Consider the following 23,557-nt stretch of genomic DNA (forward strand, 5'->3'; position numbering starts at 1 on the left):
CAGTGGGACCTGTGTCTGACAGCTCAAGGAACAGGCTTTCCTTTTGTCTTCTCCTTGGAGGTCAGTTTTGTTGCTGAGACTGCAGTGAATTAGCCAAATGCATAGTGTAACCACCTAACCACCCACGGATGAACCTACTTTTTCTTTATAGTATATAACATTATGAAAAAAAGCATTGCAAATGGTATCCCCATCATAATTTGTAGTATGCTGGTAGTTGTATATAGTTATATGAGGCCATGTCATTTTTCTGGGAATCTGGCAGTTTTACCAAACTTTATTCTGCACCAAAAAGTTGCACATGAAGAGTATCCATAGATGTTCCCCATGTTCCTCAAGTGTGTGCTAGCCCATATGGATGCCAAAAATACTGAAAATGAACTTTTTATATCACATTGCAAACAAAGAACTTTGTCTCCTGTTCCAGGCTGGTCTTCAAGTATCATCTGCCACAAAAAAGGCTCTCCTAAAACACACCTCAAGTTTTTTTTTATTTTTTTATAATCATTCAACCAGAAGGGCCAGTTACTAAAAAGTGTAGCTCTTAAATGTCCTGTATTGTAAAGAAAATATTCATTTTTTTCATAATTATAAAGCAGGTCAAAGTGCTACAAAAATACTGTGAATATATCAAAACGCTCAATCCTGGACCAATTCCTGTCTCAACGTACAACACAAATAACTGATATCTGTCATTTAATAAGATTGCTCTTCTGAGCCCAGTCCCCACTGTATCACCTAAACATGCATGGGAAAAGGATTTGGGGAAGACATTACTGATGTGCAGTGGAGAGACATTCTGAAACTGGTCCACTCATCCCCGATTTGTGCCAGGCACGGCCTATTACAGTGGAAGGTGCTTCATAGAGCCCATTTCACCAACGCTAAACTGGTTAAGATTGCTTGTAACCGCTGTAAGCAGTCCCCAGTCGACCACACACACATGTTCTGGACGTGCCCGAAGCTTGCTGAATTTTGGTCCGATATATTTAAACCCTCAAACAAGCTCTTAACACACATTTAGAACCCAATCCCCTGACTGCTCTCTTTGGGCTCCCTCCATCTGAAAATCTGCCCATTACTACACAATCTGTCGTTGCCTTTACCACCCTTCTCGCCAGACGTAACATTCTCCTTAAATGGAAACATGTTTCTCCACCGACTCATAATAGTTGGATATGTGAAATTTTACAATGTCTATGATTAGAGAAGTTAAGGTTTTCACCTGGGACCCTGCTGGCTCTTATTTGTAATAGTCTTACTGTTACTCCTGATAACAGACCCCCCACCCCCTTTTTTAAAATTAATTCATTTATTTATTAATTTTTCTCTTTTTCCTTCTTTTTTCTTGAATTGCCTTATCTATTTTGCCATTAGCTATTGATTCCACTCTATTTGGTTTCATTGTACCCTATGTATCTACCTATGTTATATGTCGTTCAATTATTTAGTTGGTTGTCTGACATGGGTTGTTGGGAGGGATAGTGGTATTTACGTTGGGGTTTTTGTTTTTGTTCCTGTGTCTTTACTTTAAGGCAGATGTATTGACACACTGTACAACTGTTGCATTTTCTCTTCTTTGACCATCTGCAAATTCAATAAAAAAATGACGGGGAAAAAAAACCCTCAATCCACAGCTTGTATTCAGAAACTGTGCCTTTAAAGGAGCTGTCAGGACTTCTGTAGGGTTGTGATGTCACAGCTAAACTGAAAGTGCAACTACAGTGCTGTTACATTCACCAGCTTCAATGACAGTGCAGGGAAAAAGAGAGCACAGATGAGGGAGACCCGATAATGCTGACCAATCGGAGCAGACTGGGCTTTTTTGGGAGGGCAGCTTAAAGAGACAGGTGCTTAAAAAGAGCATTTCAGACAGAGAGTGAATACAGATATATTCACACGGACAGAAAGAGCCAAAAATGGGTTTTGAACATTAAAGCATGTTAACATTATGAGCCTTAAAATGAGCACAATATGTCCCATTTATCATACAGTTTGATGAATGAGAAAACGTGAAATGGACTTCATCTTCAATCTCACTTCAATCACATAACAGACGGATGTTTAAGTGTTTTAATGCTGGATATGATTCAGTGTGACTACTGATAAATAAACTATTTGGGATTTCTCCCCCAGAATTTTTAATCTGGCAGTGTGGAATAAGCAGCATTTAGACCATCATGTAGAAAATTAATTTATGGAAAATGTAATTTAACAGTTAGGTGAGTAAATCCAGTTAAAAAACCCTAATGATTAAAAATCTGATCCTCTTTCTGCTGAGTGTGGTGGAGGGGCTGCTTTGGTTGAACTTGGTCCTCATCTAAAATGCTGGCCACAGCCCTGATGCTACGCAGACCATTTCTTCTGTGTTTGTGCAAGTTGTGTGATTGTATGTGCGTGTCATGTGAATGTAGGCTAATTCCGCACTTCACATGTTTCCACTTCTGGACAATGAAGCTTGAAGGAATCCATCAATCTTTCATGTTCTATCAGAGAAAGTGGTTGTCCCTCCTCACTCCCACCGCAGCGCTCTACTCCTCCTAGTGGTGATGAGACAGAACAATAGGCAACATCCTCTCTTTTTAACAACTGCACTTGTGCTCGTCTATCATCATGAGTTTTTATGTGCCCATCAACACAGTGTAGATAGGGAATTGGCCATTAATGACTACACAATTAGAGAGAAGGCTTTAAAGAGCGATACATTTCAATTTAGGAACCATAAACCTAGTGAGTTGGTAACTAATTGTAACTGCCTCTGGAGTAATGGGAGCCCTTTGGACTGGGGTCAGGACGACTCAAAATCAGTTTCAAACAGCTTTTACACAGCTGCTTCGCTGCTTTAGTTGCCCACTAATTCTGACAGGCCACTGCGTATCTTATAATGATATATGCAGGGAGAAACTTTTTAAGTTTTAATTAAAGGACGGGCAAAGTGGCCCACAGTGGAGTTGTTTTTGGAGTTTATGACAGTGAGGGCGGAGACAATGTTATCCCAGTGAGACTGATATCTTTGGACAAAACGCCTCTCTCGCTCCATTTGTCAACATTTGTCTCTTTTCTCTCTCTGGTCCTCTCTCCCTATGTCCCAGCATCTGGATACCTTTGGGATGAAGGGGAAGAGAGGGGAGACGAGGCCTTGTTTCATCCCTCCCATCCTGCTGTTCCCCAGGGTGCTTAGGTTGGTTTGTGATCTTGTGTCTCACATGATAGAGAGACATCTAATCCTGTTAGGCGTTAATATCTTCCAGCGGAATAGAAGAGACAGCAGGAGGGAGAGAAGAGGAGACGATGAAAGACGTGACGGTTGAGGAGAGAAGGGAATATTTAAACAGCTCTGCCTCTATTTATGGCCCACATATTGGTTTTGATTATACATACGTGTGTGTTTGTGTTACTGTGCCTGTGTACCCTCATGGGATCTTCCCGGCTGCTGCCTACATATCTGACAGACTCCTCTCAAGGTGTTTTCCCCTTTGCCTGTCTTTCTGAATCTGCTCCATCTCTGCTCCCTGAGTGAGAAAGTTTACCCTCTAGGCCCCATCTGAGCTCCAGGCCCCCAAGGCCTGTGCATTCCCAAAGCTCCTACACACCGGAGCCCCTCAGGCTCCCTGCTTTACCACAGGGAATACCCCCAAGAACCCCTAGGCCCCTCAGATTGTGGAGCAGCAGCTCTGCACAAGAGAGTCAGCCTGAGGGGAAGGGGGATGCTGTCTGGGAATACAACTAAAAACATGCTTCACTTAACATTTGAACAATCCCTAACAGCGCCTCCTGTTGGTGTAGCATTGTTTTTGCATGCAGGCCTCCTTGTGACCCTATTTAGTTTCCTCTCTGGGGCCTTGACCTTGTTAACAATCCCTCAGGGCTCATAGAGGCCTCTGTGTGCTACATGTGCATTGACCTTTCCTGCTCCTGGAGGTTAAATAATGTCTTTTTTTTGCCCAAAGAAACACAGCCGGAGCTTCAGTGATGTTGGATGCACCTGGGACTTCACTGAATGTCATATATTACAAATATCATTCCTCATCAGGCCAAGTAAGACAGATTTGCATGAAGGAAATAAAGGTTGGAACTTGCATATATGGAGTGGACTGTGCTCGTTTCTTGGCTTTCATTGTGACAGTGAGGTTAAATCACACTTGCATTCAAAAAGAATCCTTTTTGGGGGGATTGCACATGGATATGGAGGCTGTGAAGCTAGCAGGCCTGCTGTCCTACAGATGTCTTGGGCTGTGCATTACCAGGTGTACGTCACCTGAGATTACCCACGCTGACACCCCTTGAAGGCAAACAGCCAGCAGTACAGCTGAGGGGGCATCTGGTGGCGTGTGTGTGTGCGTGTGTGTGTGTGTGTGTGTGTGTGTGTGTGTGTGTGTGTGTGTGTGTGTGTGTGTGTGTGTGTGTGTGTGTGTGTGTGTGTGTGTGTGTTCATGCATTCAGATTGGTGCTAACATTTCGCAGAATGGGACTAAGGTCAGCAGACATTTGTGGTGTTATCAGATTCTTCCTCCTACTTTGTCAATAAGAAGCGATTTATTTGAGGAATTAGATCAAGTAGAGAAATGTAGGGCTGAAGTCAGTGTCTCTTTGAGTGTGTTTGATAATGATGGCAGTAATAATTGAGGATGTTTAAAGCATGGGTTCCTCCACACAGCCTTGGCAGACTCCAGTTAAAAGTGAACTGGAGTGAGTAAAATGTTCAACTCCGCTGTCCCTCTGATCTTCCTCTGCTTCCTGGGGCCCCTGCAGAGAGAGAACAAAGAGAAGCACTTCTTAATCAAAGTGCATTGGATTAAGAAGCAGGGGGAAAAAAACAGAACATCACAGAGATACTACCTCGCAGCTATCAAGTGGATTGGAAAACAACCTGAATCTCCACTTGAAATGAGCGGTCTGTGACCCTGAAATACAAGAACGGCATCTTAATCTTTCTGTTAGTTTGGCGAGTATCAGGATCTGCTGTGGATACTAAAGCAGTGATGCAGGAGCAGATGTGTGTGCTCGCACTGTATGTGTGTTTTCCCAAGTATGAGTGAACGCCTTCAGTAGATGCGCACTGTGGTTTCCATGTGTGAACATGTAGCCAACAGCTAAATATACCATGTGCGTGTTTACATTGCTTTTCCAGGTATGTGACATCATTAGCCCATAGTGCCATGCAACTGCTCTATTCTTCCCACATTGAGTCATATTTTATTAACATACCTGCTGTGGCTGAATCATCTCATCTCTTAAAGACATGACACACAACTCCATCCACATCATGTATATTTGATGGGCCAAGGCATGCTCTGAACATACCTTTCTGTTTCTCACTTTTGTTCAGTTTAACATATTTATTGTGGTCACTATGGGCAAAATTGAAGTGGACATGTGCTTTATGAAGACTGAAGTGTAAAAGTATGAGCAGTTTGATGGGTTCAGTCACAGCTCAAGTCCCATCAGCTGGACTAAAAAAGGCTGATACTGCCATCATGTGGCTCAACAAGGCCATTATAAACTGGAGGCTGTTATTTCCAATAGGGGCTGTGTGTCTGTGCGTGTGCGTGTGTGTGTGTGTGTGTGTGTGCGTGTGCGTGTGTGTGTGTGTGTGTGTGCATGTGTGTGTGTGTTGAGGCCCAGCCTATGCAGAAAGGGGTTAGTCAGTGAGGTACAGCCAGCTGACACGGAGGTATATGTCTTTTCTAATGACATTTACTCGGCTCCAGATGTTCCCAGTTATGAAGATGCATGCCGGGTATTTAGAGGGTGAGACCTGCACCCTGTCAGAGTCGCAGTGGGGTGCTGTTTAACTGTCCGTCACTGCCCTCACCTGCCCCCACCCCCCACCCAACCACTACCACTAGATGGCCTCTTAACCTGACAACACCAATACCTCTTCTTTCACAAACACCAGATCACACTACTGCACGCACGCTCACACACACACGACAATTATGTGAATCAACATTTTATAAACTTACAAAAACATAGAAAATACAAAAGAATGTCTATAAAGGTAAGCAAATACACCACATATATACAAAGCAATGAGTGAGTATATATACTGTAAGACTATAAAGATGTTCACATCCCCCAAAGCAAAACATTTCAACCTAAAGGACCATAAACATTGTCCATAAACACATTGTCCTAAATCCAGTTTACATTTTCCAGCAGATTTTCAAAGTGACATTTTTATCAATAAAAAGAAGCCAGTGCAAGTGTACTAAAATATCCAAAAATAGTGTGTCAGCATTTTCTTCATCTTACATAAAACAATCATCTTCTTGGCTCAGGATTACTGTGTTATTTTACCCTCTCAGTGTGAGATTTTGTGTCAAATAACCAGAAGGAGCACTCATTGAGGTGCATCTTAAAGATCTTGAGGATCATCAAAGTCTCTTGACGTCGGCTGGCAGAGGGAGGCATCAGCTGCGCTCACCACACTAGTGAGTCTGGCAAGTCACCATAACCGCTGACCAGGCTCCAGCGTCTTTCTCCACTAGCTGGCACAACATATTGTCACCTTCCTCTTCATCCTCCTCCTCCTCCCTCTCGCTGCTCAGATGGCAGGCTGCAGCTTGGTCAGGTTCCTCTGGTGCATGCTGTGGTGGCGCACCAGCTCGTCAGAGCGGGCAAACTTCTTCTGACAGTTGGACCAGCGGCAGGTAAAGGGCTTCTCACCTGACAGGGAGGGGACAAACAAGGAAAAACAAGAGGAATCTTTGCTTTAGAGTGAATTCATCTCCTGGAATGCAAGCTTTTGATTTGTAGTGGATGAATTAAAGTCAGAGGGGTCATCTTAACAAAAACAATCTCACTGGGAGAAGAATGGAGAGGTAGAAAATAAAGGTATACGCACTTGTTTTACCTGTATGAGTCCGAGTGTGCGTCTTAAGATGATCTGACCGTGAAAACTTTCTCTGACACGTCTCGCACTGGAAGGGCTTCACTCCTACACAGAGGTGCAAATGGTGTTGTTGTTGTGGTGGTGGTGGTAGACATGAGAAAAAGGCAGGGTCCAAAGTTTAAATATACAGTTCGATGGCGCAATCTCTGTGAGTGTTGAAATCATTACAAATTTAAAACCATTCAGGGTGATTTTAAAGTCTCAACATGTTTTTTGTGTTTGATTTCTGGAAAAAAAATATCACTTTTAAATTAAAGTCATTGAGAATTACACATAATAGCAAGTGTTTTATGTAGTACTGCAGCAGAGTTATTGTTCTGAAGCTCAGATTTATATGGCAACAGCAACATAAAGTTAAAAAAAGACTGAGTTCCTGACCTCAGTGTTCTCAGTGGTAGCTATATGCTATGGTCGCATACAATAGCTTGAAAGCAGTGTACCTGTGTGTCTGCGCTGGTGTCTCTTTAATTGGTCTGAGCGAGAGAATCTTCGGCCACAGTCTGTGAAATCACACTGGTAAGGCTTCTCTCCTGCAAAATAAACCACCCATATCAACTTTATCTATCTACCAATTTCACACAGCTACACACACTCAAATCTATGCATAAAAAGAATTAGAATACACCACCCATAATTTATCTTCCCTGTGCTGGGCAGGGTGTAAATCACATCATCTTACCTGTATGTTTGCGGCCATGCATCTGCAGATGTGACAATTTGAAGTATCTCTTGCTGCAGCCAGGATACGCACATACAAATGGACGCTTTTCGCTGGCCTCTGATGACCTCACAACCGGTGGAGCAATACCAGCTACGCGTCGAACATCCTTTAAGAAGGAGAAGTCAGAGGGTTTTGTAGCAGAGAGGTTCACTTTGTGTATTTATTTACTATATATATGTATGTGTATGTACTGCATGTGCGTTAGCTCTCACTGACCTGAAGTCCTCTGAAGACACCATGTGTGTGTATGTGGTACTGGGCACTGACAAGCATGGGTGGAGGTGGTGCTGTGGGGTCACTGTCATAGCTGGGAACATGGCCACTGCTGAACAGGAGCATACGTAACTTAAAAACACTGAAAACTTTGAGAGCAAAACTGACAGTTTTAGCAAAAACAAATACTTTGATAGATTTGTCAGATAGACAGGTAGATACAGGAGAACAAGTGCATGCTAGATTGTGTTCATCCAATTAAAATTAATATAGTCAAAAGTTAAAAAGAACACAGAGTTTAATCAATATGAGAAAAATACACACACGTTTTTTAGCTCTCTCCACTTTAAACACAACTAAATAGCAAGGTTATTAAAACAAAACTAAATGTAGGAGTGTAAAAAAGCATACAAAAATATCTACAATGAAATAAAATATACAAGACATGTCTTTATGGGTTTGTTTAATTGGGTCAAATTTGTTAACACAACAAGCATGAGAAGGCACTGGTGCAATATGCTTATTGAGGTTAGGATGTCTACATGACTGAGTCAACTGCTCACAAAGTGTTGTGTTTGTATTGTAATATTCTAAACATATTAAATCTTGCTCCTGACAAAAAAAATCTAATACTAAAATGAATAAAACGTAACTAAAACTAAACTTTAAAAAAACAACAACTTAAAAATGCAAAAGGGAAACGAGTAAACCCACTCAAGACACCATCTAAAAAAAGAAATAAATAAAACTAACAATTAACAACTACTAACAATAATTACTCTGCTTAAACCAAAGTGTCCAAAAACTCAAATTATTATTTAAAACATATAATACAAGCACATGACACACAACAATGAATATGCTCTTCCCCACTTCCTGATTTCCCTAGGCAGTAAGCCAATAGCCATCTGGTCAAATCCTCCTCTTCCTCCTCCTCTGCACCACCACAAACACTGGTCAACACTGGTGTGGGTTATTTAAAAAAGAAAAGAGCTTCACCTCTTAATGGAAGATGGAAGAATGTTGTTCATTTGATTCCATGTTACACAATCCAGCTGAGATGCCATTTGGTACAGGTTATCGCTGAATAAAACATACAGCACAGTCATTAGCATTTTACATTTGTGTTAAAAAAAAGGAATAATTGAAAAAAAATCACTCTATTTCGTTTGTGAAATTTCAAGGCAAAAAACTATGATATACATTAATAAATCAAAAGTTCATGAAACAATGTTACCTCTGAGGTTATAACAGATGAAGGGGAAATATGTTGTATATGTTTGATTTGTCTTTCTATTAATTAGTTATTTCTAGCAAATCCTGAGACAGAAAACACTGAGAATATTTATGTTACTGCGCATTCTTCCTGTCATTTCTCTTCCCTTGTATGGATAATGAGGACATTTCATTCAGGGGGAACTCCAAATTGCTCGCTTATTAACACATCCTGTCCACCCACTACACTCCTCACTGGCTTCATTAAAAAACATGGGCTCTGAGCCATTCTTTACCTTGGCAGATCACACTACTGCACGCACACACACACACACACACACACACACACACACACACACACACACACACACACACACACACACACACACACACACACACACACACACACACACACACACACACACACACACACACACACACACACACACACACACACACACACACACACACACACACACACACACACACACACTTGACGAAACACATACACTTGGAGATGCGGTTGTGCACTCTGTGGGGGTGAGTGCCTCCGTGCCTAGTACACCATGGACCAGTGCATGACATCACTCTGTCCTCAGTATCATTAAAGGCGGGAACCAGTTTCGGGGGAATTCTGGAAGGCATTCCTTGGGAAGTCCTTGAGGGAAGGATCGCGATGGCTCGCTAATCAGCCCTGAGCTATGTTAAACTGTGGAAAGACTCACTGATATCTGACATATATTCACAGTGTGTATGTGAGAACGTGTGCGTGTGCACGTCTCTGTTTTTGTTTGAGGGTTTCCAGTTAATGCCATAAGCTCTAACAACAGCAAAGTCTTCCTTCCTCTTATCAACTTCTGTTCCAGTATTTGGGTTGCACATGTTCCTTTTCTCCAACAACATCGCAGGGCGGCATTCAAAGAATTTCATCCTAACTTACCCTTTGAGATGTTTTGCATCAAAATGAAAACAAATTGGAAACACATTCAGGGGCTAAAATGAACAGACTCCAGGCCTTAACTAACCAGCACCCCCCACTTAACTTTCACTTTCAGTGAACTTGTCTCTTTTACTTTTCCCCTCCTTTTTCCTCAGGGTGGACTCATCAGTAGTAGATCACTCAGTGTTTGTTTTGGCCTGCTGAGCACCAGTGGGCAGCACTTAACCTCAGAACAAATTAGGATTCAGGATCCAGACAGTGCAGAGCAGACGCAGGGCTTAATGTAGGATCAGAGAGAGTTCACACTTCTACAAATTACCAATGACTTAGCAAGCTGCATGTGGTGTTGTTGGAAAGAATCTGACATTAACTGATGAGTGAGAAGTCTGAAAAAAATGTTTGGGAATAGTGGAATTGTACCAAAAGGAGATTCAAAGTAGCATACGTCAAATAAAGTAACAATAGATGCATGCAGCAACAAATAATTGTACCTGTTGTAGTTTCTTAGCAACAGAGCTTGACTGCTCGGACAGGATTCTGAAGGATTGTGGCAACCAAACATAGGAGGAGGAGCCGGGTACTGCTGGTCAACTGAAAATAAAAATATAAAAGTTGCTTATTTTTTCCATTATTTATTACTTGTTTGGTCTATAAAAATGTATTTTCCCAGGAGCTGACATATTTAAAATTGCTTGTTTTGTCTAACCTATACCCCACAACACAACACAACACAACACAACTCACTCTGAGACAGAACCCTCCACTTCAGTAGAACTCACATATACGGACTGGTTTTTATAGAGGGGTTTGTTCATAATTCATAGCCTGCTTTACACAATATATTATTCTTAAAAGCATGGCGATAAAATATTCTTTTAATGGCTGTTTTATGGAGTGATGAAACAAAATACACACAATTTCCCCTGTAAAACCCTTTGACTCCAAACTGTCAACAAAATGAAAGAAGAATATGAACCTGGCTTCATCCAACATTTAGATATCTTTTCTGGAAATGTATACAGACTAGCACAAGATAATGTAGCATTTACACATTTAAAAAAGCCATCATAAATTTCAGAGAAGTTGAAAGAAGTTTCAAGTGTCTTTTTTTCTCACTGTCTCCTCATAAAATTGGTGATAATACATTTTCTAGTGATTGACTAATCAACAAATAGTTTCAACTTAACTTTAAATAGTTTTCAAAGTTCAGGTTTCCATTGCCCTTTAGCATATTACTATATGGTAACATTAAGTATTACTGTATTACATCGTATTCAAAAGAAATCTTTATTTTTATTGTATATTGAATGTTCTCTTCATTAGAGTAGACACAAAATAAACAAAAAACTATCTTTTAAAATGAATACAAAGACAAATGCAGACTTTTGTTTATGCATGTCTGCACAGACTCACAGCTCTTCTTGTCAAAGAGAGAACAGGTCAATCACAAACAGTGGTCCTTTTCAGGCTCACATAGTATATTGGTCCCCAGACAGTTTTTGACATTCCAGCAGAGTCAAATAAAGCTGCTTCCTCAAGTTATCATTTCCAGAGTCATTAAACATACGTATGCTTAAAGAGCGAGAGGGAGGCTGTGTTTATGTATGCCTGCGTATATGAATGTGTGTGCAGACAGACACGGAGAGACATGAAGGACAACTGGATAATAGCGATTCTGTTGTGATATGAAAAATGCTAGGTTACTTATATAACCTTGCTGAGACATGACAGTCTTAAAGTCTGCGAGTCAATTTAGGGAAAAGGCGTCAGGACTCAGAAAGTTACCTATGTTGTTTGGTGGTGACAGCGTATCCTCGTGTTTGAAGGACAGGCTGGAGAGCTGAGGGGTGTGATGAGACGGAGTGTGACCGTAACTGGGGTTGCTGTCTAAACCCACTGCTCCATAACCTAAAAAAAAACAGAAACACAAAGAGAAGCAAGGGAAAGTTAAAATGATCTTGATTTGCCTGGTACGGTCATTAGATTACCATCTTGCAGATGAAGCTTGCAAAAGTCTCCAGTATCTGGTCAGTTATCTGAATCCCCCTTGGTAGTAGCTCTTAGTCCCTGGCAGGGTTACCACAGAGAGACATTCATCAAACTACTAAATCCTCTTTCCTTGTAACATATTCTTTTTCCCCCATCTATCTTTGGCCTTGCCTTGTGGTTGTATTATTTATGGCAGGTGGAAAAAGAACTTTGGCAAACACACCACAGGCGGACTGAGATGAGCTACTGTCAAATACGCTCAGTAGAAAAACAAGGTGGATAAGTAATGAACTGCATGCATGCTAATCTAACTACAGTTATGTCTATTATTGCAATTATGTGAGCACAATACACAGCATAGACAGGCTGCTTTATGCTGAGTCAGGCCCGAGAGCGATGTTGAAAAGTTTCTGAGAAAAATGACTCACAAACGCTTACTTAAATCTACAGGCTGCAGAGCACAACATAAGGAATTTTATCACTTCATCCAAAATGACATTCCACTGAGTAAACAAGGCTCACTGCGGACTGAAAGTCACATCAGCAGACATGTCCACTATTAAACCCGACCTGAGTTTTGAGCCCGAATAGACAACACTCACAAGCCCTGTTTACAGAGAAAGGTATCCAGTAAATGACACCATATCCATGTTAACACTTGACAGGAGACAGAAATGAAGTTTGGTTCCAGATTAGGATTCCAGATAACTAACAGTTTAGCTTTTAACCTATGATCTGTTTAGTGCAAATCTACTGGGATTAAAAAAGATCCCAGAAGTATTGGTCCAAGTAGTAAATCACACTACTGATTCACAGTTCATCACTTCAGAATGTTTCCACTTCATTCTGAGTTCTTGTTTGGGGAATTCTTCTAGAAAGATAAATAAAGATCTTAACCCAATACGTTTTTTTCTTTTTCTTTTTTTTAATAGCTGATGAATTTGTTTTGCTCAACACAGCAACACACAGTCAGTAAGGGTAAAGTCTTCAAAAATGTATGTTATATAAATTAACACTGGTCAATGCCAAAATAATCAACACTCTAAAATGCAGACTCAGAAATGTATTCACAATGAGTGGATTAGCACAACCATTGTCTTGCCTCCTGTTGTTGGATAATTATGCGTCTTTTCTACAGCTTGTATGAGCACTGCAATATTCACAGTTCATGACATATTTTTTTCCTTTTGTTTTCTTAACTTGGTTGATATGTACGCAATACTGGGTTACCATTACCACAGGTTGCTTTGACCCAGTGTTAGTGATATTTTGTATATTATTGCTGCTATTAGACAATCTCAAGTTTTAACATAAAACTATCATATTGTTAGTTGTGCAAAGAAATATGCATAAGAAATAAACAAAACGGCAAAGTAGTGTGTCTTAGTGTGTGGCTTCAGCATCATAAAATACTTGAAAGTACCTTTAGATGGATCATTGGAGTTACCATTTGAAAGTTTATGACTATGGGCGTTGCATTTGACAAATGGAAAAATAAGTACTGCAGTAATAAGACCCAGTGAAACCTGATCTACCTACATCTGCCTACTAAACACATTTAAGCTTTCATGGTTGTTGTGACTCTGCCAGTGACTGAAACCCCCATTGCAAAGGAAATGTTATAGATGTCTGCCAGAGCATTACCAGAAAGCTGTCAAGATTTTTAGTGACATGGTACAGAATGACCCAGCACAGCACATAACATCCTGTTCAGACACAACACTGTTACGTCATGAACACATGTAGAAGAAAAAGAACAAAAACACTGGTTGGGATTTTATTGATTGGTGTTTCCTCATGTTACACTGTCCCTACACAACATTAAGACAGACGTGGGACTGATAATAAGCATGCTTACCCTGGTTCCTGGGTGCAGGAGGACTGTCCATACAGCTGGGCAGGTAGGTTCCATTAGGAAACATCCTTGGTTGGCCTGCAGTTGGCTCTCCGAAGGCCCCAACTCGACAGGGGCTCGAGCCTGTAAACTGGCCCGAGAAGTGCACTGTGAAGGCCCCGAGTCCACAGTGAGGGTCCTCTATTGGATCAGTGGTCCCCCAGCATGGTTCCTGCTTGATGAGGGAGTGGTGGGAGGGCAGGGAGCTGTAGGGAGGGCCAGGGTGGAGGTCTAGCAGTTGGGTCCACTGGCCACCACCAACAGACATCCCACAGCTACCGCCTGCGCCTGGTAGGGATGGCACAGGAGGTGCCGGAGGTAAGAGGGTCAGATCTCGAACATCTGACCCCATTGACATGGCTCCATACGATTCAGTCAGCATTGGTGAAGGCAAGTAGAGACAATCCAAGGAAGGAGATATTCCAGTAGAATACGCGGCTGGGAGATTAAAAGGCACACAGTAAGAAATTGTAAAGTCACCTGAAAGTTCAACAAAAACGCCTAAAAACAACTACTTGAACAAGCAATAAACAAGGAAAAAACATCAGTGGTCACAACGCACTATAGGAACCATCTTTCCCGCCACAAGTCATAAACTGAAGAATAAAAATTCAGTCTAATCTGTGACGATGACCAAAACGTAGACACCAAATCTCCTCAAGCTCCCACTGGGTATCTGCGGTGGGTTTGGAGTGGGAGCCTCTTAGGGTAACAGTGCCTTGTCCCTCTGTCTCTATAATGTCTGACGTTCCTTACTCTCCTGAAGGCTCAAATACTGCATAACTCATTGGACCGGGGGGAGGAGCGAGGGAGGTTAAGAAGAGGATGACTCTCTTGCCTTACCCTCGTACAGCACAGACTGCACTTCTGAGTAGATTCTGACTAACATCACATTTGCATGAGCGGGTGTTGCACATTTTGTTCAAGTTCAAGTGTTGCTCATTCTGAATGTTTGAGTTAGTGTGTATGAATAAGTGTGTGCAAGAAGGAGCATTTTTGTTTTATTTTCTTGAAGGACAGTACTGATGGACTAAAAGCACGAGACAGCTTGTTAGTTAGTAAGTAAAAATAGGAGTTGTAAAAGTCCATTTCCATCCACTTGCACACATTAAACTGTAATTAATTGTTTTTATGGCTCAGAGATTTTTTTTAAATTGAAATATTCATTTTCGGTCCAAAAAATCATGTACATATGTAAAACAACTGAGTAAAAAATCATATTTAAAGCTTAACAAAAGATTTTTTTTTTTTTTTTAATTCTTGCATAATGAGCATGTTTTGTTATCTGTAACTATTGACCTGAGCAGTTCCCTCAGACATTCATCATCATTTCGGACTATTCTGACTCATCTGTTTTATGAAATATACAACACTTAACCCAAGTTACCAAATGGATGAGACGTCTTCTGTTTTGGTAAAGTTACATCTTTTACATATTTTAATTTCTGTGTTAATTCTGTGTTCAATCTAAAGTTAGGAGATTTTTTATTCAATATATCGGCAGCAATGACATGTTTTTTAAGACTGAATGGAATCATAATTAATGAAAATACAGATGAATTAATTATTACCGTATTTTCCGTACTATAAGGCGCACCTAAAAACCTTCAAATTTCTCAAAAGCCGACAGTGCGCCTTATATATGAAAATAGTTTCAAAATAAGCCATTCATTGAAGGTGCGCCTTATAATGTGGAAAATACAGTACTCAAAATGTTAAAAAACAAAACAAAAAAACTTGCTCTGAATTTTCCCATTTGGGTAATAGTACCGTTTTGCTAAAAGCGACTCGCATAAACTGCATGGCCTTGGAGCAAAGCCACATCACACAAAAGGATAATTATTTATTGGTCAAGGAGAGGGGGAGTGTGTGTGTGTGTGTGTGTGTGTGTGTGTGTGTGTGTGTGTGTGTGTGTGTGTGTGTGTGTGTGTCAGTGCTTAAGAGATAGAGGTTTTGACCTTAACTCAATGTGGAACTACACAGGAATGCAGTAAGTTAGGATATGCCTATAAATTCAAGACAGCTGCTGTGGATCTTTTTAACATTATAATATTTGTATAATATTTGTCAGCTCAGCGGCCGGGTTCCCCTTTCCTTTAGAGCTTGAAACAGGGACAGAGTTCCTTTTAAAAAAATACACTTCGCTACATTCAGTGTAGCATAACAGTTAGTTATAGTTGTTGACTTGTGATGAGACCACAGCACTCTTGAAACTAATTTCTCTGTTAGTATTACTTTAAAAATCATTATAATATTGATTACACATTTAATTACTACAGATTATGAAATGACAGTTGACTATGTTCATCATACTCAGCACATCATATTTATTTTTCTACATTTGCTGGACATAACTCAATTTGCAAGAAACGCCCTTTTATGACAGAAAAACGACAAAAGTGAACTTCAAGGTCTGTCAATTGAAATGGCATTATTTACTGCTGAACTAGTGGCCCACTGGACCATTTAGACTACAACACGGTGGATAATGATAAATTAGCCAACAGTTAATTAGTATTACAAAGTGTTAATTTGATATCATACACTCATTTTAAGATGGCATTAAAAATCCTGCAAATTTAAGATAGGAGACCAGGAACAATGCTGTGAGATAAATAGTGTCAGCCAGTTCCTGTCATCACCATCTGGAATATTATTCTAGGATTCCAGTGAACGTCGGTGACCCCTTATTCTACTTAAAAAGAAGTGGTGGGTGGGGGGAGGGACACAAAATGGGCAAAGAGAAGGAAAAATGTAACAAACAGCGAGATAAATATGTCTAACGTCACTGTAAGCGTGATAAAATCAGCTGTCAAACTGCTGAGGTGGAATTAATTAACGCACAATGTCTGATCCTTTAATGCCCTCTTAATTCCAGTTTTGGTCACTGTCCTGTTATAAGTTGAGTTGAAGGAATTCAGGATGTTGGTGCAAAACTAGTAGTTAACCAGCAGCTTGATACAGTAATAGGTCAATACAAACCCCTATTCCTTTGAAGCAACACATGGGCCTAAAAGAGGCATACTGGCAGTGTTTTCCTTCTACAACTACGATAAAACACAGTCTATTTTCACAATAGAAAAAAACAAGGGACTAATGACAATCTTACAGTCCGAGAATATTTGATGACATCCATTACTAAGGTCAGAACCTTACAAATGCGCCTACAAGCTAAACACAGATTCATGTGGGTGGTTTGTGGACATGGAGAAGATAAAGTGCTCTTTGACTTACTCTATTATGGGAAATAAATGAGTGCAAAGGCAGACCAATACCCCTGAGGAACACCCAGAAATTCAGAGGATGTCCACGTAGCTGACTTCAAAATAGCAGCAAAGAAAATTAATTTCTCCCAAAACAGTTTGTAAAAACCTCCTGTGGTCAACCCACTACAAACAAACACAAACTAAAGTAATGCGCTACATGTACAAAAGGTTGTGGCACAATTAAAAGTATCTGTAGAGAGTGAAAGAGAATGCAGTGCCTCTGAGCCAAGGCAAATGCTGGCTATGCCTTCCACAGCAGAGTCTTTAGCGGGGATTCATCAAAGGTGACGGCGCCGGGAGAAAACAACCCTTTCAGCCCCTATGACGGATGGCAGTTCCCAAATACACCCATTCTTGAGATCAATCTCTGGTTTACTCAGGGTTTAAAACAACATAACTGAGCACAGGAAGGGAAATGGTCAATACTGCCTCTGACCTTTAACAAGAAATAAAACAAGACTCAAACTTTCTACAACATGATGAGAGGGAATTGGAGAAGGGTTTTGTTTTCAGCCAGAGAGACGTATGATAAACTACACAGATATGTGACCTGGCAGAGCACATGAAAAAGAAATTACTTTTTCCATTTTAATAAACATCTGTATTCATGCTACTGCATCTGAAGAAAGACAGTTTATTAAGCTGCTTCTTTTAAAGGTCCCATGTTATGCTCATTTTCAGGTTCATATTTTGAGTTTCTACTAGAACATGTTTTGATGCTTTAATGTTCAAAAACACATTTATTTTCTCATACCGTCTGAATAGATCTGTATGAGAGTCTGAGTTTAACGTCTGTCTCTTTAAGCCCCACTTTCTGAAAAGCCCAGTCTGCTCTGATTAGTCAGCATTTCCGGGTCTTCTGCATGTGCGCTCTGAGAGTCTCTGCACCCTCATTGCAGCCAGGGAATGACTGTAACGGCACTGTAGCGGCACTTTCTACCTATATACGTATATAGTAAAGTTGTGACATCACAACCGTACAGAAGTCCTGAGAGCTCGTTTAAAGGCACAGTTTCTGAATATGAGCTGTGTGCATTTCTCTGTGGATTAACCTGCTTTATAATAAATACAAAACACGTGGAAATCTCACTTTTTACAATAAGAAACTATTATTAATTATATGTTTAAAATGACATGATTTATGTTTAAAATAGTATTAATCTGTATTGAAATGGCTGTGATATGATGCAGGAGAGAACTGCCAAAGAGCAACAGGTGTTATTTTGATGTGCTGATAATGGCATACAAAAGGTCCAGTCCTTCATTTCTATGTGTGGGCACGGAAACAAAGTGATAACAAACCTAACAGCAGTGTGTTGTAATGTTTCAGCATTTCCCTCATATCTGCCTGTGGCCTCAGGAAATGATTACTATTTAATACAAAAGTCAGGCAGAAGAATAATCCCTCTGTCTACCCTCGCTACATTGCTTATTTCTCTTGAAGAGAAACGTTGCTTAAAAAAGGATGCACATTGTTTCTCTTCACTATGACCCACATGAAAAAAAAACAATCGTCAGTTTTTAATTCTCTCCCATATCATCTCCGAGCAATCTTCAAAGTGTTGCATATCAGACCGCAGACAAGAAACAGAGAAGAAAGACCTGTGGGAGAGCAGGCATTTCCATGGTTCATGTGTCAGATACAACACTGGTCCAATGATCTTTCACACACACGCTCTCTTCTTGCTGATGATCACCTTTCCCCTCTATCACCAAATCCAAGATACCTCCCTCGCCCGTATTCATATACATTCAAGGCTGGATGCTCTTGGATCAAATGCAAGCAGGAATACTTTAAACCAAGGAATATAAGCACTGAGGTTAAACTAAAGAACTGCTGCATGGGGTGGCCGGTGGCGCAGTTGTTTTCACCCCATAGGCAGCGGCCACAGGTTCGACTCTGACCTGCGGCCCTTTGCTGCATGTCTCCCCCTCTCTCTCACTCCATTTCCTGTCTATCCTATACAATAAAGGCTTGAAAACTGCTAAAAAAAAACATCTTAAAAAAAAGAACTACTGCATAACCTTTGATATTGCACTCGGACACAGACTAATTGGTTCCATCTGAAGATGTCAACTTTTATATGATATACCATACCTGTCAGCATTGGGATTTGAAAATAAGGGACACTGTCCACCCCTTCCAGTTACAAAAAAAAGCATGACTTTGACCTATGCTCTCTTTATTAAGTACAGGTAAGCCTCATCTCCTTGGGTGAGACAGCTTTCACAGACCTTTAGCCTTTTTGGCAGGAACTCCTCCATCCCTTTCGGTTCATCCGTCCTTGAATCATCATGCTGCCCTTCTTCGTCTTTTTGTTTTATTGGTAGGTGCCTTTTGATTGATTGACTTCTCATCACTAGATATTGCAGCCAGTCAGGTAGTTATGCCAACCTTTTTTATATTCCTAATTCTACGGAGAGGTTAAAAAATACAGTAGTTTTATTTGGGGAGCGAAGGGTAAAGTGCAGGAGGTTTGACAGGTATGTTGTATAAAGTGTACTTTTATAGAACTTTTATATACTTTCATTGTATTAAAAGCTAAATAATTTGTTAAAACAGCACCACACCATAGTTTAAAGCAAGTTTGACTCAAAAAGAAGATAAAGTGTCAGAGATTTTCAGCTGCTGATTAAGACATATTTAGTGCGCTATAGTGAGTAATTACAGAAACAATATGGTGTATGTGGGACTGACTCAAAATAAACTACAATGTCCATGTTTATGTAATGAAGGAGCATGACATCCAACCCTACAGTGTGGCTCATTGATGTGTTTCTAGTAGTTTTAATAGGATAATACTTTTCAGACAAGAATGGAGCTCTATGGCACAGAGGAATAAACTGACGATACTTCTCGGTAGGATCAACTTAATGTTGGATTTTTTTATTATACAAGATTTGTCCGCTATCTCACTAATGTTTTTAGCTGTGAATTCAATAGTGTATGGTTTATATATCAATATCATTCTGTTAATGGACCACATTGCACATATCAGTGATGTTAAAAGTGTTTTGTTGTATGCTGCTGAACAACCTATGTGTCATCCCAACAGGTGTCTCTGTCAGGATCAAGGCCAGCCTTTATCAGTTCATTACAGTAAACCACAGCCTCTTCCATGCTGTCACACCCGAGCAGCTGTGGCCGGGGTGTAAGCAGTCATCAGAAAACATTTCAGATATCTCTAGCGGTTACTGTCTGTTGTCATACCCTTGAGCCTCATTCTGAGACTAGATGAGCAAAAGTTTACTGGATGACTCTGAGGTATGTGCACAATGATGGGAAAATATGAAAATGACCACAACCAGCACAGAATGTGAGTACAGGGAAATGCCACTTTACTGCAACTTTATCAATCCAAGGAAAACAATACATTTTGCTATTATATTGAAATGTTTTGCTGAAAATGATTTGCTTGATTGGTAAAGATTTTGTAAATGAAAATAAAAAATAATCCCTTACAAATGCATTTTTTTGTGAGAAAAAAAATAGCTTAACCTTGATTTTTTTTGTCTATGCAATTAAATTCATTGGTGAGAACGTTTTAATCCCTGTCTCCGGCTGATCTCTGTCTTCAGCATTGTATTTATCAGTACTAATGAAACAGTGTAAATGGTATTTCTAAAGCAAAAGGTCACACTGTTTAACATGCCTCTAATTAGTATTCGAGCTCTGGCGGGTATGGCTTTAAGCCAAAAATTGTGCAATGCATCCTACAATTGAAACAAATTTGATTCTTTGTTTGACTGTGCCTTTTAACGTCATATTGTTCCTCCTAGACTGTGAGTGTGTGTTATATAAACACACTCTGATGACAAGAGACCACTCCATCATTAACAGAACCCAAGTTCCACTGCAGTGACTCGATCTCTCCAGACAGGAACATCAGAATTCCTGGAAAACTCTAGCTTTTTTTGTTGCTGCCATTAGGTTGAAACAAAGCACACACATTCCACATAGAGGGGGGATGAACGACCTCAGATAGCTCAACACTACAAATGCAAACTCACTTTGACTGATTGCTGCGGTCTTTGGTGTGATATGAAGCTGGTCATTAAGTGATATGGCAAGATAACAACGGCAGTTGGCCTACCAACCTTTTTTCTGGTGATGCCTGAATTTTGGCAGCAGATGGCTCGTACAGTACAGACAAGTCAGTAACATCTAGGAGGCAGATAAAGGAACAATAAAGTTCTGACTGAATTTTCATTATTAATTTATTTGCCAATTATTTTCTTGATGCATTCATTAATCTTTTGGTCTTTATGATGTCAGAGAGTAGTGAAAAATGCCAATTTTGTCCACTCAGCAGATGTGCGGCAGGAATGAGTCCTAAAACCCAGAAATCAGCTAGCATTTTTGCACTTCGTCTCAAAGTCAATGTTTTTTTAATGGATTTTTGGTTATATGCCTGAAATAAGGTCTGTCAGGCTTTAAGCAGTTGTAAACGAGTGGTTTAATGAGGCTACAGAGGTTGTCAGGGACATTAAAGATTATCAATCCAAATACGCAAAACCATTTGGAAGCTAGAGATGGAGATTTTGTATGCAAAGATTTTTTGCTGAAGAAAATGTCTAAGTATTATAATCTTTTGTTCACCACAGTGCTTATATTTTTGCATGGCTCGAACCGTTGTGGACCCTGGAGTCACCTCAGTTTAATACCTTGGTTTTGTTTGTTTATTTGTTTCTGGTATTAGTGTGTACGTGTGTATGTGGGGAGGGTGGGTCATCTTAAAAGTAATTAACAAGCAATTTGCTCCACCTAGGGAAGCAGGGAAGTTACTCATGCGGTGCACCCTGACAAGGTCACTGGCTGATAGATGAGCCTGAGCACGGGGATTTTTCAAAGATTGTGAAGGCAGGCAGAACTGTGGGAACCGGACAATTAGTTGGTGGAAGGTAGGACGCCATGTTGGATGATGACCATGAGGCTTGCTTACATGGACACTCACCCAATGGCTAGCTAACGAGGAGAAAGCAGACACCTGGGCTCAGCTAACACAGTCATTTATCTTTGAGGAGCCTGAGCAGGCAATTTGCCAGCAGTTTAGGAAGAGCATGTGCTATTTACAATCAAACAGACGTGGATGAGGTCAATAGACTGAGTGGCAACATAAATATTTCAGACATAATTTTGTAGTATTTTGCAGTAGCCTTTTGTCTTATTATACTTACACATTTCCTAGATCTTATTTTATGTTGTAGGAAATATACGAGGCACACACAATATATCTGCCTTTAAACATAAATTTAAACTCCAGTGCATTTCACTATTTTCACTATTAACCAAAGAAAACAGTTAGTTTTTAGCTTGCCCCTTCCTCAATTTTGAGTTACAGCACTTACACATACAAACAAAGATTTCATATTCTGCAATCAGATAAGACTCTATGATCTTTGTCAATATCTGTATGATTTCACAACCTCGAGGGAACAATTCTACTGAATTCTGTACGCATACACCAACATACAACACCCTATCAGACGTCAGTGCAAGCCACTGAAAATGTGTGCGATGTCTACTGCTAGATTACTTTTACAGCTTTTGAGGACCACATTGCCAGGTTAGATTTAGAATGATATAAAACAGACTAGTTCCTAGTTCAGTTCATATACCAGGTACAGTCTCCTTGGAGTTAAAAGGTTTACTGTAGTTCAATATCCATGGTATTTTCAGGACATTCTGCCACAATTATTATAAAGGCTATAAAGCATCACACATCGTGGCATTTAAAGACCTTTTAAAGAAGACAAAAATAATGTCCCACATGCACCTGGAGCTTCAAAGCCTCCAAAAATCCAATTTCTGGACTTGAAATACACCAGGCATTTGACAACAGCTGTTAATCAGATAATGAAAGCCTCACAGTTACACAAGCACACTTGTGGAGAAGCAGCTATAAATTTTTTGCCATGACAGCATACGAGGGCAGGGAGAGAGTGAGGGTGGGATTTGGTACCAGGCACTTGCCTTCCCAACATAATGACGCATCATACTCTATGGTGAAACACACTTCTGCCATTTCCCCTCTGTATACTATTTAAAGCTATTTACCCTGCTGAACGCAACAATTCAGGTTCCTTACAGTAACTGCTAAGAGAAATATGTGGCAAGCAGACTTTCAAGGTATTATGACATGGCATGATGTGTCTTCTAGTCTATGAATCCCTTAAAATACACATATTTTTGTGAAAGATGACGTGAAAGCTGCAGTAAGGCCTCGAAATGGAAAACACTCCACAGTGTCTTCAGCTAGGGACCCAGCCTACTCAACACCTCGGATGTTAGTAACCTGACTACATTGTTTTAGGGTGAATTCCTGCTCCACTTACCCTCTTCACCTCACTCACCTCAATCACCAAGTGAACTGCCATGGTAACAATACACAGGGTCCTGTTTGGTACAGCAGCCCATCAAGCG

At 40.3% G+C, this 23,557-nt stretch overlaps 1 protein-coding gene across 3 annotated transcripts; it reads right to left on the reverse strand.

The window, feature by feature from the left end:
• Positions 1-6,547: 6,547 nt before the first annotated feature.
• On the reverse strand, positions 6,548-14,249 carry wt1b (WT1 transcription factor b; the record flags this gene model as incomplete). 3 transcript variants are annotated; one of them, XM_083917516.1, is made up of 9 exons in its annotated part: positions 6,548-6,669; positions 6,848-6,940; positions 7,336-7,425; positions 7,575-7,722; positions 7,833-7,938; positions 8,829-8,912; positions 10,476-10,575; positions 11,770-11,892; positions 13,832-14,249. In XM_083917516.1, 9 exons carry the CDS (start codon positions 14,247-14,249, stop codon positions 6,548-6,550), a joined length of 1,284 nt encoding a protein of 427 aa, XP_083773642.1. The 3 variants fall into 3 exon arrangements, with proteins under 3 accessions (XP_083773642.1, XP_083773643.1, XP_083773641.1); XM_083917517.1 differs by having other exon boundaries at positions 7,575-7,706; positions 7,829-7,938; XM_083917515.1 differs by having other exon boundaries at positions 7,833-7,941.
• Positions 14,250-23,557: the final 9,308 nt, after the last annotated feature.

The sequence above is a fragment of the Echiichthys vipera genome (assembly GCF_963691815.1).
Source record: "Echiichthys vipera genome assembly, chromosome: 1".
Lineage (NCBI taxonomy): Eukaryota > Metazoa > Chordata > Actinopteri > Perciformes > Trachinidae > Echiichthys > Echiichthys vipera.